The 21,292-nt window shown below is 51.3% G+C and overlaps 2 protein-coding genes across 2 annotated transcripts in view; one reads left to right on the top strand and one right to left on the bottom strand.

Annotated features, from left to right (window-relative positions):
- The window catches only part of LOC147116141 (septin-7-like), an 845,307-nt gene that overhangs the window by 751,630 nt on the left and 72,385 nt on the right, over window positions 1–21,292 (top strand). The gene's annotated exons all lie outside the window — the stretch shown is intronic.
- LOC147116142 (septin-7-like) overlaps window positions 1–21,292 on the bottom strand; it is a 78,821-nt gene that overhangs the window by 15,421 nt on the left and 42,108 nt on the right. The window contains exons 7-10 of the mRNA XM_085989545.1: window positions 14,488–14,539; window positions 4,473–4,598; window positions 3,346–3,481; window positions 50–195 (exon numbers count right to left, since the gene is read on the bottom strand). Coding sequence (XP_085845671.1) covers window positions 50–195; window positions 3,346–3,481; window positions 4,473–4,598; window positions 14,488–14,539 — 460 coding nt within the window. The remainder of the gene's footprint in view (window positions 1–49; window positions 196–3,345; window positions 3,482–4,472; window positions 4,599–14,487; window positions 14,540–21,292) is intronic.

The raw sequence follows: 21,292 nt of genomic DNA, 5'->3' as shown, positions 1-21,292 counted from the left end.
CCTCCCCTCTCTCTGTCTCTCAAACACACACACACAATGTGCGACTAACTTTGATGCGTCGAGCCTCTGCTGTTCCAGGAGACGCTGCTCCACCTCCCACGATGCTTTTTCTTCCTCAAACTGCTTCCTTTTCTCCTCCAGCTCCTTGTACTGAGCCTCCAAGTTCTTTTTCATCTGCTCATGTCGGCGTTGCAGCTGCAGGGAAAGAGCGAGAGTGAGAGCGAACCACAGAGACGGGCGGGGATGTGTACAGAGACATAAAAACTTAAGAAATAGGAGCAGGAGTAGGCCAGTTGGCCCCTCGAGCCTGCTCTGCCATTCAATAAGATCATGGCTGATCATCTACCTCAACTCCACTTTCCTGCCCGATCTGCATATTCCTTGATTCCCCTAGAGTCCAAAAACCTATCTATCTCAGCCTTGAATATACTCAAAGGCTTCTGGGTTAGAGAATTCCAAAGATTCACCACCCTCTGAGTGAAGAAATTTCTCATCTCAGTCCTAAATGGCCGACCCCTTATTCTGAGACTGTGACCCCTGGTTCCAGACTCTCCAGCCAGGGGAAACATCCTTCCTGCATCTATCCTGTCAAGCCCTGTAAGAATTTTGTATGTTTCAATGAGATCACCTCTCATTCTTCTAAACTCTCGAGAATATAGGCCTAGTCTACTCAATCTCTCCTCATAGGACAATCCCCCATCCCAGGAACCAGTCTGGTGAACCTTTTTTTGCACTCCCTCTATGGCAAGTATATCCTTCCTTAGGTAAGGAGACCAAAACTGTACACAATACTCCAGGCGTGGTCTCACCAGGGCCCTATATAATTTACTCTTACACTCAAATCCTCTTGTAACAAAGTTATTAATTAACCGTTTCTCATTGCACAATACTAGATCTAAAATAGCCTGTTCCCTAGTTGGTTCCTCAACATACTGATCTAGAAAACTATCTTATATACATTCCATGTATTCGTCCTCCACACTATTACTGCAAATTTGATTTGCCCAGTCTCTATGTAGATTAAAGTCCCCCATGATTACTGTATTACCCTTGTTACATGTGCTTCTAATTTACTGATTTAAACTCTGCCCTACATTACAATTACTGTTTGTGGGCCTGTAAACAACTCCCACCAATATTTTCTGCCCCTTGCTGTTTCTTAGCTCCACCCAAATTGATTCTACTTGATTTTTGGCACAAAATCCTTTCTCTCTCCTGTCTTTATCTCATCCTTTATTATCAGGCTACCCCATCTCCTTTTCCATTTTGCCTATCTCTTCTAAAAGTTAAGTATCCTGGAATATTTAGTTCCCAACCTTTTGCTTTCCTAATTGTTTCATAGAATCATAGAAAGTTACAGCACGGAAGGAGGCCATTTCGGCCCATTGTGTCCACACCGGCCAACAAAGAGCTCTCCAGCCTAATCCCACCTCCCAGCTCTTGGTCCGTAGCCCTGCAGGTTAGAGCAGTCCAAGTGCACATCCAAGTACTTTTTAAATGTGGTTAGGGTTTCTGCCTCTACCACCCTTTCAGGCAGTGAGTTCCAGACCCCCACAACCCTCTGGGTGAAGAAATTTCCCCTCAAACCCCCTCTAAACCAATTACTTTAAATCTGTGCCCCCTGGTTTTTGACCTGTTTGCTGTTCCTACATGTTAACTTTCAGTGATTCGTGTACAAGGACACCCAAGGTCCCTCTGAACACCAACATTTCCCAATCTCTCAACATTTAAAAAATACTCGCTTTTCTATTTTTCTACCATTTCTCCACATTATATTCCATTTGCAATGTTCTTGCCCACTCACTTAGCCTGTCTATATCCCCTTGCAGTCTCCTTGCATCCTCCTCACAACTTGCATTCCCATCCAGCTTTGATCATCAGCAAACTTGGATATATTACATTTGGCCCCCTCATCCAAATCATTGATGTAGATTGTGAATAGCTGAGGCCTAAGCACTGATCCTTGCAGTACACCACTAGTTAAAGCCTGCCAACTTGAAAATGACCCGTTTATTCCTACTCTATTTTCTGTCCATTAACCTATTCGGTTCACCAGGACACTGATCCCAGCCCGGTTTAAGTGAAGCTCGTCCCAATGGAACAGCTCCCTCTTTCCCTAGGACTAGTGCCAGTGTCCCATGAACTGAAACCCCTTCCTCCCACACTGCTCTTTGAGCCTCGCATTTAAACCTCTAATCTGTTTGACTCTATGCCAATTTGCGCGTGGCTCAGGTAACAATCTAGAGATTATTACCTTTGAGGTTCTGCTTTTTAATTTGGATCCTAGCTCCTCAAACTCCCTCAGCAGAACCTCCTTCCTAGTTCTACCTATGTCGTTGGTTCCTGCGTGGACTACAACAACTGGATCCTCCCCCTCCAAGTTCTCCTTCAGCCGCGTGGAGATGTCTTTAACCTTGGCAGGCAACACAACCTTCGGAATTCTCGGTCGCGGCTTCAGAGAACAGTATCTATCCCCCTGACTATACTGTCCCCTACCACAACTACATTCCCTTTCACTCCCCCCACTTGAATGGCCTCCTGCACCATGGTGCCATGGTCAGCTTGCTCATCCATCCTGCAGGCTTTTCCCTCATCCACACAAGCAGCAAGAACCTCATACCTGTTGGACAAGGGCAAAGGCTGAGGCTCCTCCAGCACTGCACCTGGGGTTCCCTTACCTGCCTGAGTTGCAGTCACACCCTCCTGTCCCTGACCACTAACCAGACCTGTACCACTACCTAACCTAAGGGGTGTGACTGCCTCCTGGATCGAAGTGTCCAGGTAACTCTCCACATCCCTGATGCCCTGCAATGTCTGCCCCTCAGACTCCAGCTCAAAAACTCTGAGCTGAAGTTCCTCAAGATGCAGTCACTTACTGCAAACGTGGTTGTCCGGGGTCACAATGCTCACCACAAACTCCCACATGCTGCAGTTGCAGCACACCGCCTGCACTGCCATCCCCATATGATCTTGTTTGATTTAATTAAATTGAATTAAATTTGTAAGTAGGTAACTTAGTTTGCAGTGTAGTTTCTTGACTACTTACTTGATCTAGATTAAGTTAAGGGTACTGAAATTAAATATCTCCCTGTAACACACAGCACTACAAGTAGTGATGGCAAAAATCAGTAACTCCTTCCTCCTCTTCTCCGAATTCCCACGCTTGCCAAATTCACAAATAAAACAGTTTTTAAAAAGTTTTAATCCCGCTCTGTGCAGACGGGAGGGGGTGTGTACGGGAACAGAGACGGGCGGCGTACGGAGATGGGCAGGGTGTGGGTATGGAGCTGGGCAGGGGGTTGGGGTACAGAGATGGGCGGGGACAGTGCCGGTTAGGTGCAGTACCTCGTTCTCGGAGTCCTTTAGTTTCTGTTTCTTCTCCTTGACCTTCATCTCGAAGACCTGCTCCATCTCTGTCTCCATCTTCTTCATCTTGGCAACGTGCTCTCGACGCTCCTCCTCCATCTCAGCCAAAGGGCTCCTGCCATTAAACATGGCAAATTACCTCAACACAGAGCCGCGCTCTAACCCCTAACAATCCACGCTAAACAGTCGGTACATTCTGGTCAAATACAGCAGAGCAGATCAAGGGGATGTCAAATTCACCCCAACCTAAACCGTAGACACAAAGGCAGTGGGTTTCACATTCTGAACCAGGGAACTTCCTCCACAACAGAGCATAGCCATTTCCCCATCACAAGGATGCTCCCTCTACACTGTCCCATCAAACACTCCCAGGGCAGGTACAGGGGGTTAGATACAGAATAAAGCTCCCTCTACACTGTCCCATCAAACACTCCCAGGGCAGGTACAGGGGGTTAGATACAGAATAAAGCTCCCTCTACACTGTCCCATCAAACACTCCCAGGGCAGGTACAGGGGGTTAGATACAGAGTAAAGCTCCCTCTACACTGTCCATCAAACACTCCCAGGGCAGGTACAGGGGGTTAGATACAGAGTAAAGTTCCCTCTACACTGTCCCATCAAACACTCCCAGGGCAGGTACAGGGGGTTAGATACAGAGTAAAGCTCCCTCTACACTGTCCATCAAACACTCCCAGGGCAGGTACAGGGGGTTAGATACAGAGTAAAGCTCCCTCTACACTGTCCCATCAAACACTCCCAGGGCAGGTACAGGGGGTTAGATACAGAGTAAAGCTCCCTCTATACTGTCCATCAAACACTCCCAGGGCAGGTACAGGGGGTTAGATACAGAGTAAAGCTCCCTCTACACTGTCCCATCAAACACTCCCAAGGCAGGTACAGCACAGGTTAGATACAGAGTAAAGTTCGCTTTGGACTTTCCAATGTGTCTCAGTTGAAGTGTTAGAGAATCCCTGATGCACCAATTTCCATTTTGCCCACCAATCAGCGAATGTAAATTTCCAGCGGCTTTTGTGCTGAGGGCCAACTGTGGTCAGTGAAAGACAGGAAAAAATGTTTGCCTCACGTTGGGCCCAAAAAAGACTTACCTGTTGAGGGGGCCTTTTGTCTTACTGGCATCGACGCCGTTGCAAGTCACTGCCGCCAGCTTCCGGCTTCGGTAGTTCTCATAATGGATGTTGTTGGTAATATCCTTCAGATCCTGCATGTGTGTCCTGCAATAAAAGCACCCAACTTACTTAAATCGATGCATGACGAGCAACCCAGGAACACAGCACATTCACACTCAACATCCCGGGAACACAGCACATTCCCGATCAACATCCCGGAAACACAGTACACTCCCACTCAACATCCCGGGAACACAGCACATTCCCAATCAACATCCCACGAACACAGTACATTCCCGCTCAACACCCCGGGAACACAAAATATTCCCACTCAACATCCCGGGAACACAGCACATTCCCGCTCATCATCCCGGGAACACAGCACATTCCCGCTTAACCTCCTGGGAACATAGCACATTCCCAATCAATAATCCCAGGAACACAGCACATTCCCCCTCAACATCCCGGAAGCACAGAACATTCCTACTCCTCACTAACATCCCTGGAACACGTCACATTCCCGCTCAACATCCTGGGAACACATCACATTCCTGCTCATCATCCCGGGAACACAGGATATTCCCGCTCATCATCCCGGGAACACAGGACATTCCCGTTTAAACTCCTGGGAAAACAGCACATTCCCGATCAATATCCCGGGAACACAGCACATTCCCACTCACCATCTTGGGAACACAGCACATTCCCGCTCACCATCCTGGGAACACAGCACATTCCCGCTCATCATCCCGGGAACACAGCACAGTCCTACTCATCATCCTGGGAACACAGGACATTCCCGCTTAACCTCCTGGGAACACAGCACATTCCCGATCAATATCCCGGGATCACAGCAAATTCCCACGCAACATCCCGGGAACACAGCACAATCCCGCTCAACATCCTGGCAATACAGCACATTCCCGCTCAACATCCCGGGAACACATCACATTCCTGCTCATCACTAACATCCCGGAAACACAGCACAATCCCCCTTAACCACCTGGGAACACAGCACATTCCCGATCAATATCCCGGGAACACAGCACATTCCCACTCACCATCCTGGGAACACAGCACATTCCCGCTCATCATCCCGGGAACACAGGATATTACCGCTCATCATCCCGGGAACACAGGACATTCCCGTTTAAACTCCTGGGAACACAGCACATTCCCGATCAATATCCCGGGAACACAGCACATTCCCACTCACCATCCTGGGAACACAGCACATTCCCACTCACCATCCTGGGAACACAGCACATTCCCGCTCATCATCCCGGGAACACAGCTTATTCCCACTCAACATCCCGGGAACACAGCACATTCCCGCTCATCATCCTGGGAACACAGCACATTCCCACTCACCATCCTGGGAACACAGCACATTCTCGCTCTTCACCCCGGGAACACAGCACATTCCCGCTCATCATCCCGGGAACACAGCACATTCCTGCTCATCACTAACATCCCAGGAACACAGCACATTCCTGATCAACATTCCCAGGGACACAGCACATTTCCACTCAGCATATCAGGAACACAGCACATTCCCGCTCAACATACCGGGAACAAATCACATTCCTGCTCATCATCTCGGGAACACAGCACATTCCCGCTCATCATCCCGGGAACACAGAATATTCCTGCTCAACATCCTGGGAACACAGCACATTCCTGCTCAACATCCCGGGAGCACACACATTCCCGCTCAACATCCTGGGAACACAGCACATTCCTGTTCAACATCCCGGAAACACAACACATTCCCGCTCCAGATCCCGGGAACACAGCACATTCCCGCTCATCACCCCGGGATCACAGCGAATTCCCAATCAACAGCCTGGGTACACAGCACATTACCGCTCAACATCCCGGGAACACAGCACATTCCCGCTCATCATCCCGGGAACACAGCACATTCCTGCTCAACATCCCGGGAACACAGCACATTCCCGCTCAACATCCCGGAAACCCAGCATATTCCCACACATCCCGGGGACACAGCACATTCTTGCTCATCAGCCCGGGATCACAGCACGTTCCCATTCATCATCCTGGGAGCACATCACATTCCCACTCAACATCCCGGCAATACAGCACATTCCCGATCAACTTCCCGGGAACACAGCACATTCCCACTCAAAATCCCGAGAAAACAGCACATTCCCGATCAACATCCCGGGAACACAGCACACTCCCACTCAACATCCCGGAAACACAGCACACTCCCACTCAACATCCCGGAAACACAGCACATTCCCTCTCAACATCCTGGGAACACAGCACATTCGCACTCAACATCCTGGGAACACAGCGCATCCCCACTCAGCATCCCGGGAACACAGCACATTCCCACTCAGCATCCCGGGAACACAGCATATTCCTGCTCAACATCCCGGGAACACAGCATATTCCCACTCAACATCCCGGGAACACAGCACTTTCCCGCTCATCATCCCGGGAACACAGCACATTCCCGATCATCCCGGGAACACAATACATTCCTGCTCATCATCCCGGGAACACAGCACATTCCCGCTTAACCTCCTGTAAACACAGCACATTCCCGATCAATATCCCAGGAACACAGCACATTCCCCCTCAGCATCCCAGAAAGAGCATATTCCCACTCAACATCCTGGCAACACATTCCTGCTCCTCACTAACATCCCAGGAACACAGCACATTCCCGATCAACATCCCAGGGACACAGCACATTTCCACTCAGCATCCCGGGAACACAGCACATTCCCGCTCAACATCCCAGGAACACATTACATTCCTGCTCATCACTAACATCCCGGGAACACAGCACATTCCCGATCATCCCGGGAACACAGGACATTCCCACTGATCATCCCGGGAACACAGCACATTCCCGCTTAATCTCCTGGGAACACAGCACATTCCCAATCAATAGGCAGCACGGTGGCATAGTGGTTAGCACTGTTGCCTCACAGCGCCAGGGACCCGGGTTCGAATCTGGCCTCGGGTGACTGTCTGTGTGGAGTTTGCACATTCTCCCCGTGTTTGCGTGGGTTTCCTCCGGGTGCTCCGGTTTCCTCCCACAGTCCAAAGATGTGCGGGTTAGGATGATTGGCTATGATAAAAATTGACCCTTAGTGTTAGGGGGATTAAATACGTGGGGTTATGGGGATAGGGTGGGATGTGTGTTGGTGTAGGGGTTACGGGGATCGGGTGGGATATGTGTCGGTGCAGGCTCGATGGGCCGAAATGGCCTCTATCTGCACTGTGGGGTTTCTGTGATTTCTGTGAATATCATGGGAGCACAGCACACTCCCGCTCAACATCCTGGGAACACAGCACATTCCCGCTCAACATCCTGGGAACACAGCACATTCCCGCTCAACATCCCGGGAACACAGCACATTCCTGCTCATCATCCCGGGAACACAGCAGATTCCCGATCAACAGCCCGGGGACACAGCACATTTCCCCTCAACATCCCGGGAACACAGCACATTCCTGATCAACATTCCAGGAACACAGCACATTCACGCTCAACATCCCGGGAACACAGCACATTCCCGCACAACATCCCAGGAACACAGGACATTCCCGCTCATCATCCCGGGAACACAGCACAATCCCACGAACATCCCGGGAACACAGCACTTTCCCGCTCATCATCCCGGGAACACAGCACATTCCTGATCATCCCGGGAACACAATACATTCCTGCTCATCATCCCAGGAACACAGCACATTCCCGCTTAACCTCCTGTAAACACAGCACATTCCCGATCAACATTCCAGGGACACAGCACATTCCCACTCAGCATCCCGGGAACACAGCACATTCACACTCAATATCCCAGGAAAACAGCATATTCCCACTCAGCATCCCGGGAACACAGCATATTCCCACTCAGCATCCTGGCAACAAAGCACATTCCTGCTCCTCACTAACATCCCAGGAACACAGCACATTCCCGATCAACATCGCAGGGACACAGCACATTCCCACTCAGCATCCCGGGATGGAGCGCCTCAGCTATGAAGAAAGACTAAACAGGCTGGGGTTGTTTTCCCTGGAGCAAAGAAGGCTGAGGGGGGACCTGCACGGTGGCATAGTGGTTAGCACTGTTGCCTCACAGCACCAGGGACCCGGGTTCGAATCCGGCCTCGGGCGACTGTCTGTGTGGAGTTTGCACATTCTCCCCGTGTTTGCGTGGGTTTTCTCCGGGTGCTCCGGTTTCCTCCCACAGTCCAAAGATGTGCAGGTTAGGTTGATTGGCTATGATAAATTGGCCCTTAGTGTTAGGGGGATTAAATACGTGGGGTAACGGGGATAGGGTGGGATATGTGTTGGTGTAGGGGTTACGGGGATCGGGTGGGATATGTGTCGGTGCAGGCTCGATGGGCCGAAATGGCCTCTATCTGCACTGTGGGGTTTCTGTGATTCTGTGATTGAGGTGTACAAAATGATGAGGGGCATAGATAGGGTAGATAAAGAGGAACTTTTCCCCTTAGTAGGGGGGTCAATAACAAGGGGGCATAGATTCAAGGTAAGGGGCAGGAGATTTAGAGGGGATTTGAGGAGGAACTTTTTCACCCAGAGGGTGGTTGGAATCTGGAACTCACTGCCTGAAAGGGTGGTAGAGGCAGGAACCCTCACAACATTCAAGAAGCATTTGGATGAGCACTTGAAATGCCATTGCATACAAGGCTATGGACCAAATGCTGGAAAATGGGATTAGACTGGACAGGGATTGATGGACGGCGCAGACACGATGGGCCGAAGGGCCTCTTTCTGTGCTGTATAACTCTATGACTCCTGCTCATCACGAACATCCCGGGAACACAGCACATTCCCGATCATCCCGGGAACACAGGACATTCCCGCTGATCATCCCAGGAACACAGCACATAGAAACATAGAAACATAGAGATAGGAACAGGAGTAGGCCATTCGGCCCTTCGAGCCTGCTCCGCCATTCAATGAGATCATGGCTGATCTTCGTCTGAGATCATAGTTGATCTTACCAGTTCAGTACCCCGTCCCCGCCTTTTCTCCGTAACCCTTAATCCCCTTAGCCTTCAGAAATATATCCAATTCTCTCTTGAAAATATTTATTGAATTAGCCTTCGCAGCCCTCTGTGGCAGGGAATTCCACAGGCTCACCACTCTTTGAGTGAAGAAATTCTTCCTCATCTCTGTTTTAAATGATTTGCCCGCTATTTTTAGACTGTGGCCCCTGGTTCTGTGCTCCCCGGCCATTGGAAACATTCTCTCTGAATTCAGCCTGTCCAGGCCTGCCATAATTTTATATGTTTCGATGAGATCCCCTCTCAATCTTCTAAACTCCAGTGAGTACAAGCCCAAACTATTTAATCTCTCTTCGTAGGTCATTCCCGCCATTCCAGGTATCAGCCTGGTGAATCGCCGTTGCACTCTTTCCATGGCAAGAACATCCTTCCGCAGATGGGGCGACCAAAACTGTACACAATACTCCAGATGCGGTCTCACCAGCACCTTGTACAGCTGTAGTAAGGTATCCCTATTCCTATACTCGAACCCCCTTGATATGAAGGCCAACATACCATTTGCCTTCTTAATCGCCTGTTGCACCTGCATGCTCTCCTTCAGTGACTGGTGCACAAGAACACCCAGGTCCCTCTGCACTTCCCCATCTCCCAATCTATTGCCATTTAGATAATAATCTACCCTCCTGTTTTTACCCCCAAAGTGGATAACCTCGCATTTATCCACATTATAGTGCATCTGCCACGTATCCGCCCATTCCCCCAACCTGTCCAAATCGCACTGTAGCCTCCTGACATCCTCATCAGAGCCCACCCCTCCTCCTAGTTTAGTGTCGTCAGCGAATTTGGAAATATTGCATCCAATTCCCTGATCCAGATCATTTATATATATTGTGAACAGCTGGGGTCCCAGGACAGATCCTTGCGGCACCCCGCTGGTCACTGCCTGCCACTCCGAAAACGAGCCGTTTATTCCAACTCTCTGTTTTCTATCCGCCAGCCAGTTCTCTATCCACGTTAATACTTTGCCCCCAATCCCATGAGCCTTAATTTTGCATGATAATCTTTTGTGTGGAACCTTATCGAAGGCTTTCTGGAAGTCAAGGTACACCACATCCACTGGCTCTCCCCCATCTATTTTACCAGTTACTTCCTCAAAAAATTCCAGCAGATTAGTCAAACACGATTTACCCTTTGTAAATCCATGTTGACTCTGTCCGATCCTTTCCCCATTTGTCAAGTGCTCCGCTATTTTATCCTTAATAATGGACTCTAGCATTCTGCCCACAACCTGCTTAACCTCCTGGGAACACAGCACATTCCCAATCAATATCCCGGGAACACAGCACATTCCCCCTCAACATCCCGGGAACACAGCACATTCCCGCTCAACATCACAGAAATACAGCATATTCACACTCAACATCCTGGGAACACAGCACATTCCTGCTCATCACTAACATCCCAGGTACACAGCCCATTCCCGATCAACATCCCAAGGACACAGCACATTCCCATTCAGTATCCCAGGAACACAGCACATTCCCGCACAACATCCCAGGAACACATCACATTCCCGCTCATCATCCCGGGAACACAGCACGTTCCCGCTCCAGATCCCGGGAACACAGCACGTTCCCGCTCCAGATCCCGGGAACACAGCACGTTCCCGCTCAACATCCCGGGAACACAGCTCATTCCCCAGAACATACCGGGAACACAGCACGTTCCCGCTCAACATCCCGGGAACACAGCTCATTCCCCAGAACATACCGGGAACACATCACATTCCTGCTCATCATCTCGGGAACACAGCGAATTCCCGATCAACAGCCCGGGAACACAGCACATTCCCGCTCATCATCCCGGGAACACAACACATTCCTGATCAACATCCCAGGAACACAGCACATTCCCGCTCCAGATCCCAGGAACACAGGACATTCCCGCTCATCATCCCGGGAACGCAGCACATTCCTGCTTAACCTCCTGGGAACACAGCACCTTCCCGCTTAACCTCCTGGGAACAGAGCACATTCCCGCCCAACATCCCGGAAACACAGCATATTCCCACTCAACATCCCGGGAACACATCACATTCCTGCGCATCACTAACATCCCATGACACCAGCACATTCCCGATCAACATCCCCAGAACACAGCACATTCCCGCACAACATGCCAGGAATACATCACATTCCCACTCAAAATCCCGGGAACACAGCACATTCGCATTCAACATCCCGGGAAACACAGCACATTCCCGCTTAACCTCCCGGGAACACAGGACATTCCTGCTCATCATCCCGGGAACACAGGACATTCCCGATCAACATCCTAGGGACGCAGCACATTGCCACTCAGCATCCCGGGAACACAGCACATTCCTGCTCATCACTAACATCCCAGAAACACAGCACAGTCCCGCTCAATATCCAAGAAACACATCATATTCCCGCTCAACATCCCGGGAACACAGCACATTCCCGCTCATCATCCCAGGAACACAGGACATTCCTGCACATCATCCCGGGAACACAGCACATTCCCGCTTAACCTCACGGGAACACAGCACATTCCCGATCAATACCCCAGGGACACAGCTCATACCCACGCAACATCCCGGGAACACAGCGCAATCCCGCTCAATATCTCAGGAACACTGCACATTCCCACTCAACATCCCAGGGACACAGCACATTACCACTCAACAACCCGGGAACACAGCACATTTCCTCTCAACATCCCAGGAACGCAGCACATTCCCGCTCAACATCCCAGGAACGCAGCTCATTCCCGCTCAACATCCCAGGAACGCAGCTCATTCCCGCTCAACATCCCAGGAACGCAGCACATTCCCGCACAACATCCAGGGAACACAGCACATTCCCGCACAACATCCCAGGAACACATCACATTCCCGCTCAACATCTCGGGAACACAGCATATTCCTGCTCAACATCTCGGGAACACAGCATATTCCTGATCATCCTGGGAACGCAGCACATTCCCGATCATCCCAGGAACACAGGACATTCCCCATCATCCTAGGAACACAGGACATTCCCGCTCATCATCCCGGGAACGCAGCACATTCCCGCTTAACCTCCTGGGAACAGAGCACATTCCCGCCCAACATCCCGGAAACACAGCATATTCCCACTTAACATCCCGGGAACACATCACATTCCTGCTCATCACTAACATCCCGGGACACCAGCACATTCCCGATCAACATCCCAGGGACACAGCACATTCCCACTCAGCATCCCAGGGACACAGCACATTCCCACTCAGCATCCCCAGAACACAGCACATTCCCGCACAACATCCCAGGAATACATCACATTCCCACTCAAAATCCCGGGAACACAGCACATTCGCATTCAACATCCCGGGAACACAGCACATTCCTGCTTAACCTCCCGGGAACACAGGACATTCCTGCTCATCATCCCGGGAACACAGGACATTCCTGATCAACATCCTAGGGACACAGCACATTCCCACTCAGCATCCCGGGAACACAGCACATTCCCGCACAACATCCCAGGAACACAGCGCATTCCCGCTCAACAACCCGGGAATACATCACATTCCCGCTCATCACTAACATCCCGGGAACACAACACACTCACACTCAACATCCCAGGAACACAGCAGATTCCCGCTCATCATCCCGGGAACAGAGCACATTCCCGCTCATCATCCCGGGAACACAGCACATTCCCACTTAACCTCCAGGGAACACAGCACATTCCCGAACAATATCCCGGGAACACAGCACATTCCCACTCAACATCCTGGGAACACAGCACATTCCCGATCAACATCCCAGGGATACAGCACATTCCTGCTCAACATCCTGGGAACACAGCACATTCCTGCTCATCACTAAAATCCCAGGAACACAGCACATTCCCGCTCAACATCCCAGGAATACAGCACATTCCTGCTCATCACTAACATCCCGGGACACCAGCACATTCCCGATCAACATCCCAGGGATACAGCACATTCCTGCCCAACATCCCGGGAACACAGCACATTCCGGCTCATCACTAAAATCCCGGGAACACAGCACATTCCCGCTCAACATCCCAGGAATACAGCACATTCCTGCTCAACATCCTGGGAACACATCACATTCCTGCTCAACGTCCCAGTAACACAGCACTTACCCAATCAACATCCTGGGAACACAGCACATACTCCCTCAACATCACGGGAACACAGCATATTCCCGCTCAACATCCCAGGAACACAGCACATTCCCGCACAACATCTCAGGAACACATCACATTCCCGCTCAACATCCCGAGAACACAGCACATTCCTGATCAACATCCCAGGAACACAGCATATTCCTGCTCAACATCCCCGGAACACAGCACATTCCCGCTCAACATCCCAGGAACACAGCACATTCCCGCTCATCATCCCGGGAACACAGCATATTCCTGCTCAACATCCTGGGAACACAGCACATTCCCGATCAATGCCCTGGGAACACAGCATAGTCCCACTCAACATCCCAGGAACACATCACATTCCCGCTCAATATCCCGGGAACACATCACATTCCTGCTCATCACTAACATCCCGGGAACACAACACATTGCCGATCAACATCCCAGAAACACAGCACATTCCCGCTCATCACTAAAACCCCGGGGACACAGCACATTTACACTCAACATCCCGGAAACACATCACATTCCCGCTCAACATCCCGGAAACACAGCACATTCCCGCACTCAATAGCCCAGGAACACAGCACATTCCCGGTCATCAGCAACATCCCAGGAACAAAGCGCATCCCCGCTCAATCTCCCGGTAACACAGCATATCCCCGCTCATCACCAACATCCCGGGAACACAGCACATCCGTTCAACATCCCAAAATATAAACAGCACAGACTGAGATTAAAGGATCAGATAGAAACTGCAGTGCTGATTATATACCACTGAAAGGCTTTACCTGATTAGCAAGTTGCGTAGAATGGAGAAATCACAGTGCTCTCCATTTTCAACTGGAACAGAATGAGAAGAAAACAGAATCAGTTTACAACCTCCACACATGGAAAACTTCAGCATTAAGACACAGTGGATTCTCCGACACTGATACACACACAGCCTCTACACACGGCCCAGAGGCTGTTTATTAAATCTATATATATAAAAGGATATGTCTCTCTGTCTGTCTCTCTGTCCGGCTATACAATCAAAAGTTATAGAGCGTACCTACACATATGTTATATCAAAAGAAAGCTCATCATTAGGGGACTCTTGTAGGCATATTTACTTTTTGCTCGGACAAAAATTGTGCCGACGGTTGGACAAAAATTGTGCCGATGGTATCCAAAAAACGTTCAAAATTCCGCTCATGATCCGCTCATTTGCATCGAGTGGGGGCGGGTTCATTGTGTGCGCGGGCGGGCCATCCTACAGTTGAGTGACGTGATGATTGACCAATCCTACAGTTCAGTGACCTGACGGTTGACCAATCGGTGCGTGTGTGGGCGGGCCTTATCATTCTGAACCGAGGTGAGTGGCCGCCATCTTGATTCCAAACTGTTCATTTCTTCTTCCCACTTTCTGCGTGTTTCTTTTCAAATCTACATTTCCAGCAAAAAAAAAGTTGCTTTTAAAACACAAATTGTTTTTAAAAAAAGTTAATTAATTTGTAAATCTTTTCTCTAACATCTCGAATTTTCCTACCTTTCACCATTTTTCCAGGCCTGTAAGCCTGGGCCTCTGTTGCCCAGCCACGCCCTAGCTAGGCACCTCCCGTCGCGCTGCACAAGCGGCTCGCGATCGGCGCCAACTTTGTGAAGGCTGGAGGGGGCGGGCCTGAGCCGAGCGTCGCCACTGCCGCCATCTTAGTAAAGGCGGGTGGGGCAGGAGTCAGCGCGCGCGACTTGAGTCCGGCCGGGCCTCACGCGGTAGGTTGTGCGGCGGCGTCTCTCTCTCTGCTCTTGAAGCCGGCTCGGGCGGGGGGCGGGGCTCGGGAGATCAGGGTTCGGGAGATCAGGGCTCGGGAGAGGGGGCGAGCCTCGAGAGATCGGGGGGGCGAGCCTCGAGAGAGCGGGGGGGCGAGCCTCGAGAGATCGGGGGGGCGAGCCTCGAGAGATCGGGGCTCGGGAGGGCGGGGCTCCGGAGATCGGGCCTCGGGAGATCGGGCCGCGGGGGGCGGGGCTCGGGGAGGCGGGGCAGGGCGCTCCCCCCTCTTCCCCCCTCCTCCCCTCCTTTCCTCCCCCCCCCTCCCACCTCCCCCCTTTCCTCCCCCCGCCCCTTTCCTCCTCCCCTCCCCCTTTCCTCCCCTCCCCCGCCCCCTTTCCTCCTCCCCTCCCCCTTTCCTCCTCCCCTCCCCCTTTCCTCCTCCCCTCCCCCGCCCCCTTTCCTCCTCCCCTCCCCCGCCCCCTTTCCTCCTCCCCTCCCCCTTTCCTCCCCCCTCCCCTCCCCCCTTTCCTCTCCTCCCCCCTCCCCCCCAGTCGCCCTCTCTCTTCCCCCCAGTCTCTCGCCCTCTCTCTTCCCCCCAGTCTCTCGCCCTCTCTCTTCCCCCCCAGTCTCTCGCCCTCTCTTCCCCCCAGTCTCTCGCCCTCTCTCTTCCCCCCATTCTCTCGCCCTCTCTCTTCCCCCCAGTCTCTCGCCCTCTCTCTTCCCCCCAGTCTCTCGCCCTCTCTCTTCCCCCCAGTCTCTCGCCCTCTCTCTTCCCCCCAGTCTCTCGCCCTCTCTCTTCCCCCCAGTCTCTCGCCCTCTCTCTTCCCCCCAGTCTCTCGCCCTCTCTCTTCCCCCCAGTCTCTCGCCCTCTCTTCCCCCCAGTCTCTCGCCCTCTCTCTTCCCCCCAGTCTCTCGCCCTCTCTCTTCCCCCCAGTCTCTCGCCCTCTCTCTTCCCCCCAGTCTCTCGCCCTCTCTCTTCCCCCCAGTCTCTCGCCCTCTCTCTTCCCCCCAGTCTCTCGCCCTCTCTCTTCCCCCCAGTCTCTCGCCCTCTCTCTTCCCCCCAGTCTCTCGCCCTCTCTCTTCCCCCCAGTCTCTCGCCCTCTCTCTTCCCCCCAGTCTCTCGCCCTCTCTCTTCCCCCCAGTCTCTCGCCCTCTCTCTTCCCCCCAGTCTCTCGCCCTCTCTCTTCCCCCCAGTCTCTCGCTCTCTCTCTTCCCCCCAGTCTCTCGCTCTCTCTCTTCCCCCCAGTCGCTCTCTCTCACTCTTCCAACAACAACATGCCCTCAAAAGACCCTCGCCACCGCCGGGCACTTCAGCTAGTTATCTATAACAGAGTAACACTGATATTCACACTCTGGATATTGTGTATTATGGGACGTAACACTGATATACAAGCATGATCCAGATTATTAATCCTTTGTCTCCACAATCTGTATCTGCATTTCCTGTTCTGTGCTCATCAACAACTTGCAGTTATATAGTGCCTTTAACGTAATAGAGTCGCAAGGCGCCTCAGAGGAGCGTTATCAGACAAAATTTGACACTGAGTCACATAACGAGGAATTAGGGCAGACGACCAAAAACTTGGTCAAAGAGGTAGGTTTTAATGAGCATCTTGAAGGAGGAAAGATAGGTAGAGAGGTGTGGAGGTTTATGGAGGGAATTCCAGAGCTTAGGGCCTAGGCAGTGAAAGCTCGGCTGCCAATTATGGAGCAATTAAAAATCGAGAATGCTCAAGAGGCCAGAATTAGAGGAGCGTAGAGATCTGAGGATTGTAAGGCTGAAGGAGGTTACAGAGATAGGGAGGGGGCGAGGCCATGGAGGGATTTGAAAAGAAGGATGAGAGCTTTAAAATCGAGGCGTTGCTTAACTGGGAGCCAATGTAGGTCAGCGAGCACAGGGGTGATGGGTGAACGGGACTTGGTGTGAGTTAGGATGCGGGCAGCAGAGTTTTGGATGAGTTTTAGTTTATGGATAGTAGAAGACGGGAGGCCAGCCAGGAGTGGGTTGGGATAGTGGAGTCTAGAGGTAACAAAGGCATGGATGAGGGTTTCAGCAGCAGATGAGCTGAGGCAGGGGTGGAATCGGGCAATGTTACGGAGGTGGAAGCAGGTGGTCTTAGCGATGGCGTGGATATGTGGTCAGAAGCTCATCTCAGGGTCAAATACGACGCCAAGGTTGCGAACAGTCTGGTTCAGCCTCAGACAGTGACCAGGGAGAAGGATGGACGGTGGCTCGGGAATGGAGTTTGTGGCGGGGACTGAAGACAATGGCTTCGGTCTTCCCAATATTTATTTGGAGGAAATTTCTGCTCATCCAGTGCTAGATGTCAGACAAGCAGTGTGACAAATCAGAGACCGTGGAGGGATCGAGAGAAGTGGTGGTGCGGTAGAGCTGGGTGTCGTCAGCGTACATGTGGAAACTGACGCTGTGTTTTCAGATGATGTCGCCAAGGGGCAACATGTAGATGAGAAATAGGAGGGGGCCAAGGATAGATCCTTGGAGGGCTCCAGTGGTAACGATGCAGGAGCAGGAAGAAAAGCCATTGCAGGTGATTCTCTGGCTATGACTGTATAGGCAAGAATGGAACCAGGCGAGTGTAGTCCAACCCAGCTGGACGACGGAGGAGAGGCATTGGAGGAGGATGACGTGGTCAACCATGTCAAGGGCTGCAGACAGGTCGAGAAGGACGAGGAGGGATAGTTTACCGTCGTCAGTCACACAGGATGTCATTTGTGACTTTGATGAGGGCTGTTTCAGTGCTGTGGTGGGGCAGAAATCTGACTGGAGCGGTTTAAACATGGAGTTGCCGAAAAGATGGGCACGGATTTGGGAAGCGACAACCCATTAGACGATTTGAGAGGAATGGGAGGTTGGAGATGGGGCGGTAGTTTGCAAGGAGAGAGGGGTCAAGGGTGGATCTTTTGAGGAGGGGGGTGATGACAGCAGATTTGAAGGGGAGGGGGACAGTACCTGAGGACAGAGAACCGTTAACAATATCAGCTAACATGGAGGGCAGGAAGGAAAGTTGGGCGGTCAGCAGTTTAGCGGGAATAAGGTCGAAGGAGCTGGAGGTGTGTCTCATGGACAAGATGAGGTCAGAGAGGCCATGAGGGGAGATAGGAGAGAAACTAGAGAAAGATGCGAGTTCAGGTCTAGGGCAGGGGGAACCTTAGAGGAAGTTTGGCCGGGTGGGCTAGGGGAAGAGAGGGAAAGAAAAAAAGACTTGCATTTATATAGTGCCTTTCACGACCTCAGGACGTCCCAAACTGCTTTACAGCCAACTTTTGAAGTGTAGTCACTGTTGTAATGTAGGAATCGCGGCAGCCAATATGCACACAGGAGAGGCAGCTGAGCGGATGGTCTCCATCTTAGTGACAAAGAAGTCCATGAGCTCCTCGCATTTGCTGGAGGTGAGGGTGGAGGAGGATGGGGAGAAGATGGTTTGCAGTGAAGAGGAGAAGTTGGTGGTCATCTTTGCAGTCCAGGATGATTCTGGAATAATGAGCAGTTTTGGTAGACGAGAGCAGGGCCAGATCTGGCGATGAATGGCTAAACCAGTTGTCTGCCATAAACGTTCAAGTCTGTGCCCTTGGACATAAGGGAACGGAGAGGAGGGCCGTACCAGGGGGCATGGCCACGGTGAGAGAGAGTAATAATTTTAATGGGGACAAGGGCATCAAAGGTGGTGGCGAGGGTGTGACTGAGCAGATTGGTAGCTGCAGAAATGTCCTGGTGAATGGTGGGCCAAAGGTTAAGACAGTTGGAAATTTGAAAGTGCAGTTGTAAGTGACATGGGAGAGAGTTTTTTCAGGGGCAGATGCAGAAGGAAGTGGGGTTGGGAGGGTGAAGGGGGATGTGGGTTGGGAGGGATACAAGGAAGCAATCAGAGATGGCCTTATCTGTGAATGACACGATGGGAGTAGCAAGGCCACGTGAGATGGCAAGGCTGCAGATATGGGTAGGGGAGTTTATATGGAGGGAGAGAGTAAGGGAGGATAGGAGGGCAGTGAACTCAGAGGAGAGAGAGCATGATGAGTTGAAATGGAGGTTGAAAGGAGGATGAGAAGTCACTCGGTGCAGAGGCTGAGGGAGGAAAGCAGTGAAGAAATCTCGGTGAGGCGTGGTACTTGCTTGGGCAGTAGAGAACAAGAATTTTAAAGATGTGAGGGTGGAACAAGGCGAGATGCTCAAAGGAGGAGGAAGTGCCAGTGGCGTAGTGGGACAGACCAAGGTGTGATTTGGTGATAAGAGTCACACTGCCACCACGGCTGTCTGGGCGGTGATAGTGGTGGAAGGTATAGCCAGGCAGGGAAGATTCATTTAGGGGGAAGGTGTCAAACCAGGTTTCCATGAAAACCATGATGTCAAGTCAATTATACTCAATAAGCTTATGGATTGCAAGGGCTTTGTTCGCAAGTGAATGGACATTGTGGAGGGAGTTGCGGAGAGGGGCGGTGAAAGCTGATCCAGTGGCAGAGTCCACAGGGTCAGCATTGGGAGGAGTGAGTGGGATGCGAAGGAGGTTGGAAAGATTAGTCCCCAGCGGGCGCGCTGGGTGGGAAGCTCGGTGAGAGAGTAGTAGGATGGGGCAGTTGGGGTTGCTGCTCGTAAGGAGGCAGTGATGGGCACCTCGATGGGCCTTTCGGAGGATGCCGAGAAAGGCACAGAGGGAATCTGTGGGCTTTTCTAAGAGGGAGTCAAGCCTGTGACGGTGACAGGAGAGTAGGAAGTTTGAGGAGCGCTGAAGTGTTGGGGTAGAGATATGGGCGGGCAGAGTACCTGAGAGGGGAGAAATGAAAGGAGGCATGACAACAGGAGAGAGGGGCATAGGAGGGGTAAGGAGAAAAGAAAAAACAAGGGTAAAAAGAGAAATAGAAGTGATGGACTTGGGTCCGGAGGGGCAACTAAAACGTGCCCGTGAATGGACACAGGCAATCTCAAATGACATAGACACTGTTCTCTGCAGCCAGGAGTGAGAGTCCCGAAGGCTATGTTGCCTACCCGGTGCCAGGGTAAAGGACATCTCCTCCAGGCTGGAGAAGAGCTTGGAGTGGGAGTGGGAGGATCCAGTTATCGTGGGCCACATAGGTACCAACGACATAGGTAGGACAAAGAAAGAGGTTCTGCTGAGAGAGTTTGAGCAGCTAGGGACTAAATTAAAAAGCAGAACCACAAAGATCATAATCTCTGGATTATTATCGGAGCCACGAGCAAATTGGCATAGGGTCAATAGGGTCAGGGAGATGAATGCGTGGCTCAAAGATTGGTGTGGGAGAAGTGGGTTTCGATTCGTGGGGCACTGGCACCGGCACCAGTACTGGGGAAAGAGAGAGCTGTTCCGTTGGGATGGACTACACCTGAACCATGCTGGGACCAGAGTTCTAGCGAATCGAATAACTAGGGAGGTAGATAGGACTTTAAACTAAATAAGACAAGGGGGGGGGGGGGGGGGGAGGGTCCCGGTGGAGAGAAATCTAGAATGCTAAAGAGAAAAGACAAAGAAGCAGTGCAGGAAAGTGATTGGGGTAAGGATAACCAGATTGTGTCAGGAAGGGACAGAGTGTACAAACAAAAGAGTGCACTAACAAATAGGGTCTGGGTAAGAAAAAATGGTAATAAAACAAATAGGGCCAAAGCACAAAAAATGTCAAGATGTCTAAAAATGTTAAAAAGGCAAATCTGAAGGCACTGCATCAGAATGCACAAAGCATTCGTAATAAGGTAGACGAATTAACAGTGCAAATAGATGCAGACGGATACAATATAATTGCGATTACGGAGACATGGCTGCAGGGTGACCAAAGCTGGGAGCTGAATATCCAAGGATATTCGATGTTTAGGA

The sequence above is a fragment of the Somniosus microcephalus genome, chromosome 6 (genome assembly GCF_052327205.1).
Source record: "Somniosus microcephalus isolate GS21.2 chromosome 6, FLI_Smic_1.0, whole genome shotgun sequence".
Taxonomy (NCBI): Eukaryota; Metazoa; Chordata; class Chondrichthyes; order Squaliformes; family Somniosidae; genus Somniosus; species Somniosus microcephalus.
Note: the sequence above shows the minus strand (reverse complement) of the source record. Positions and strands in the feature narration are given on the sequence as shown.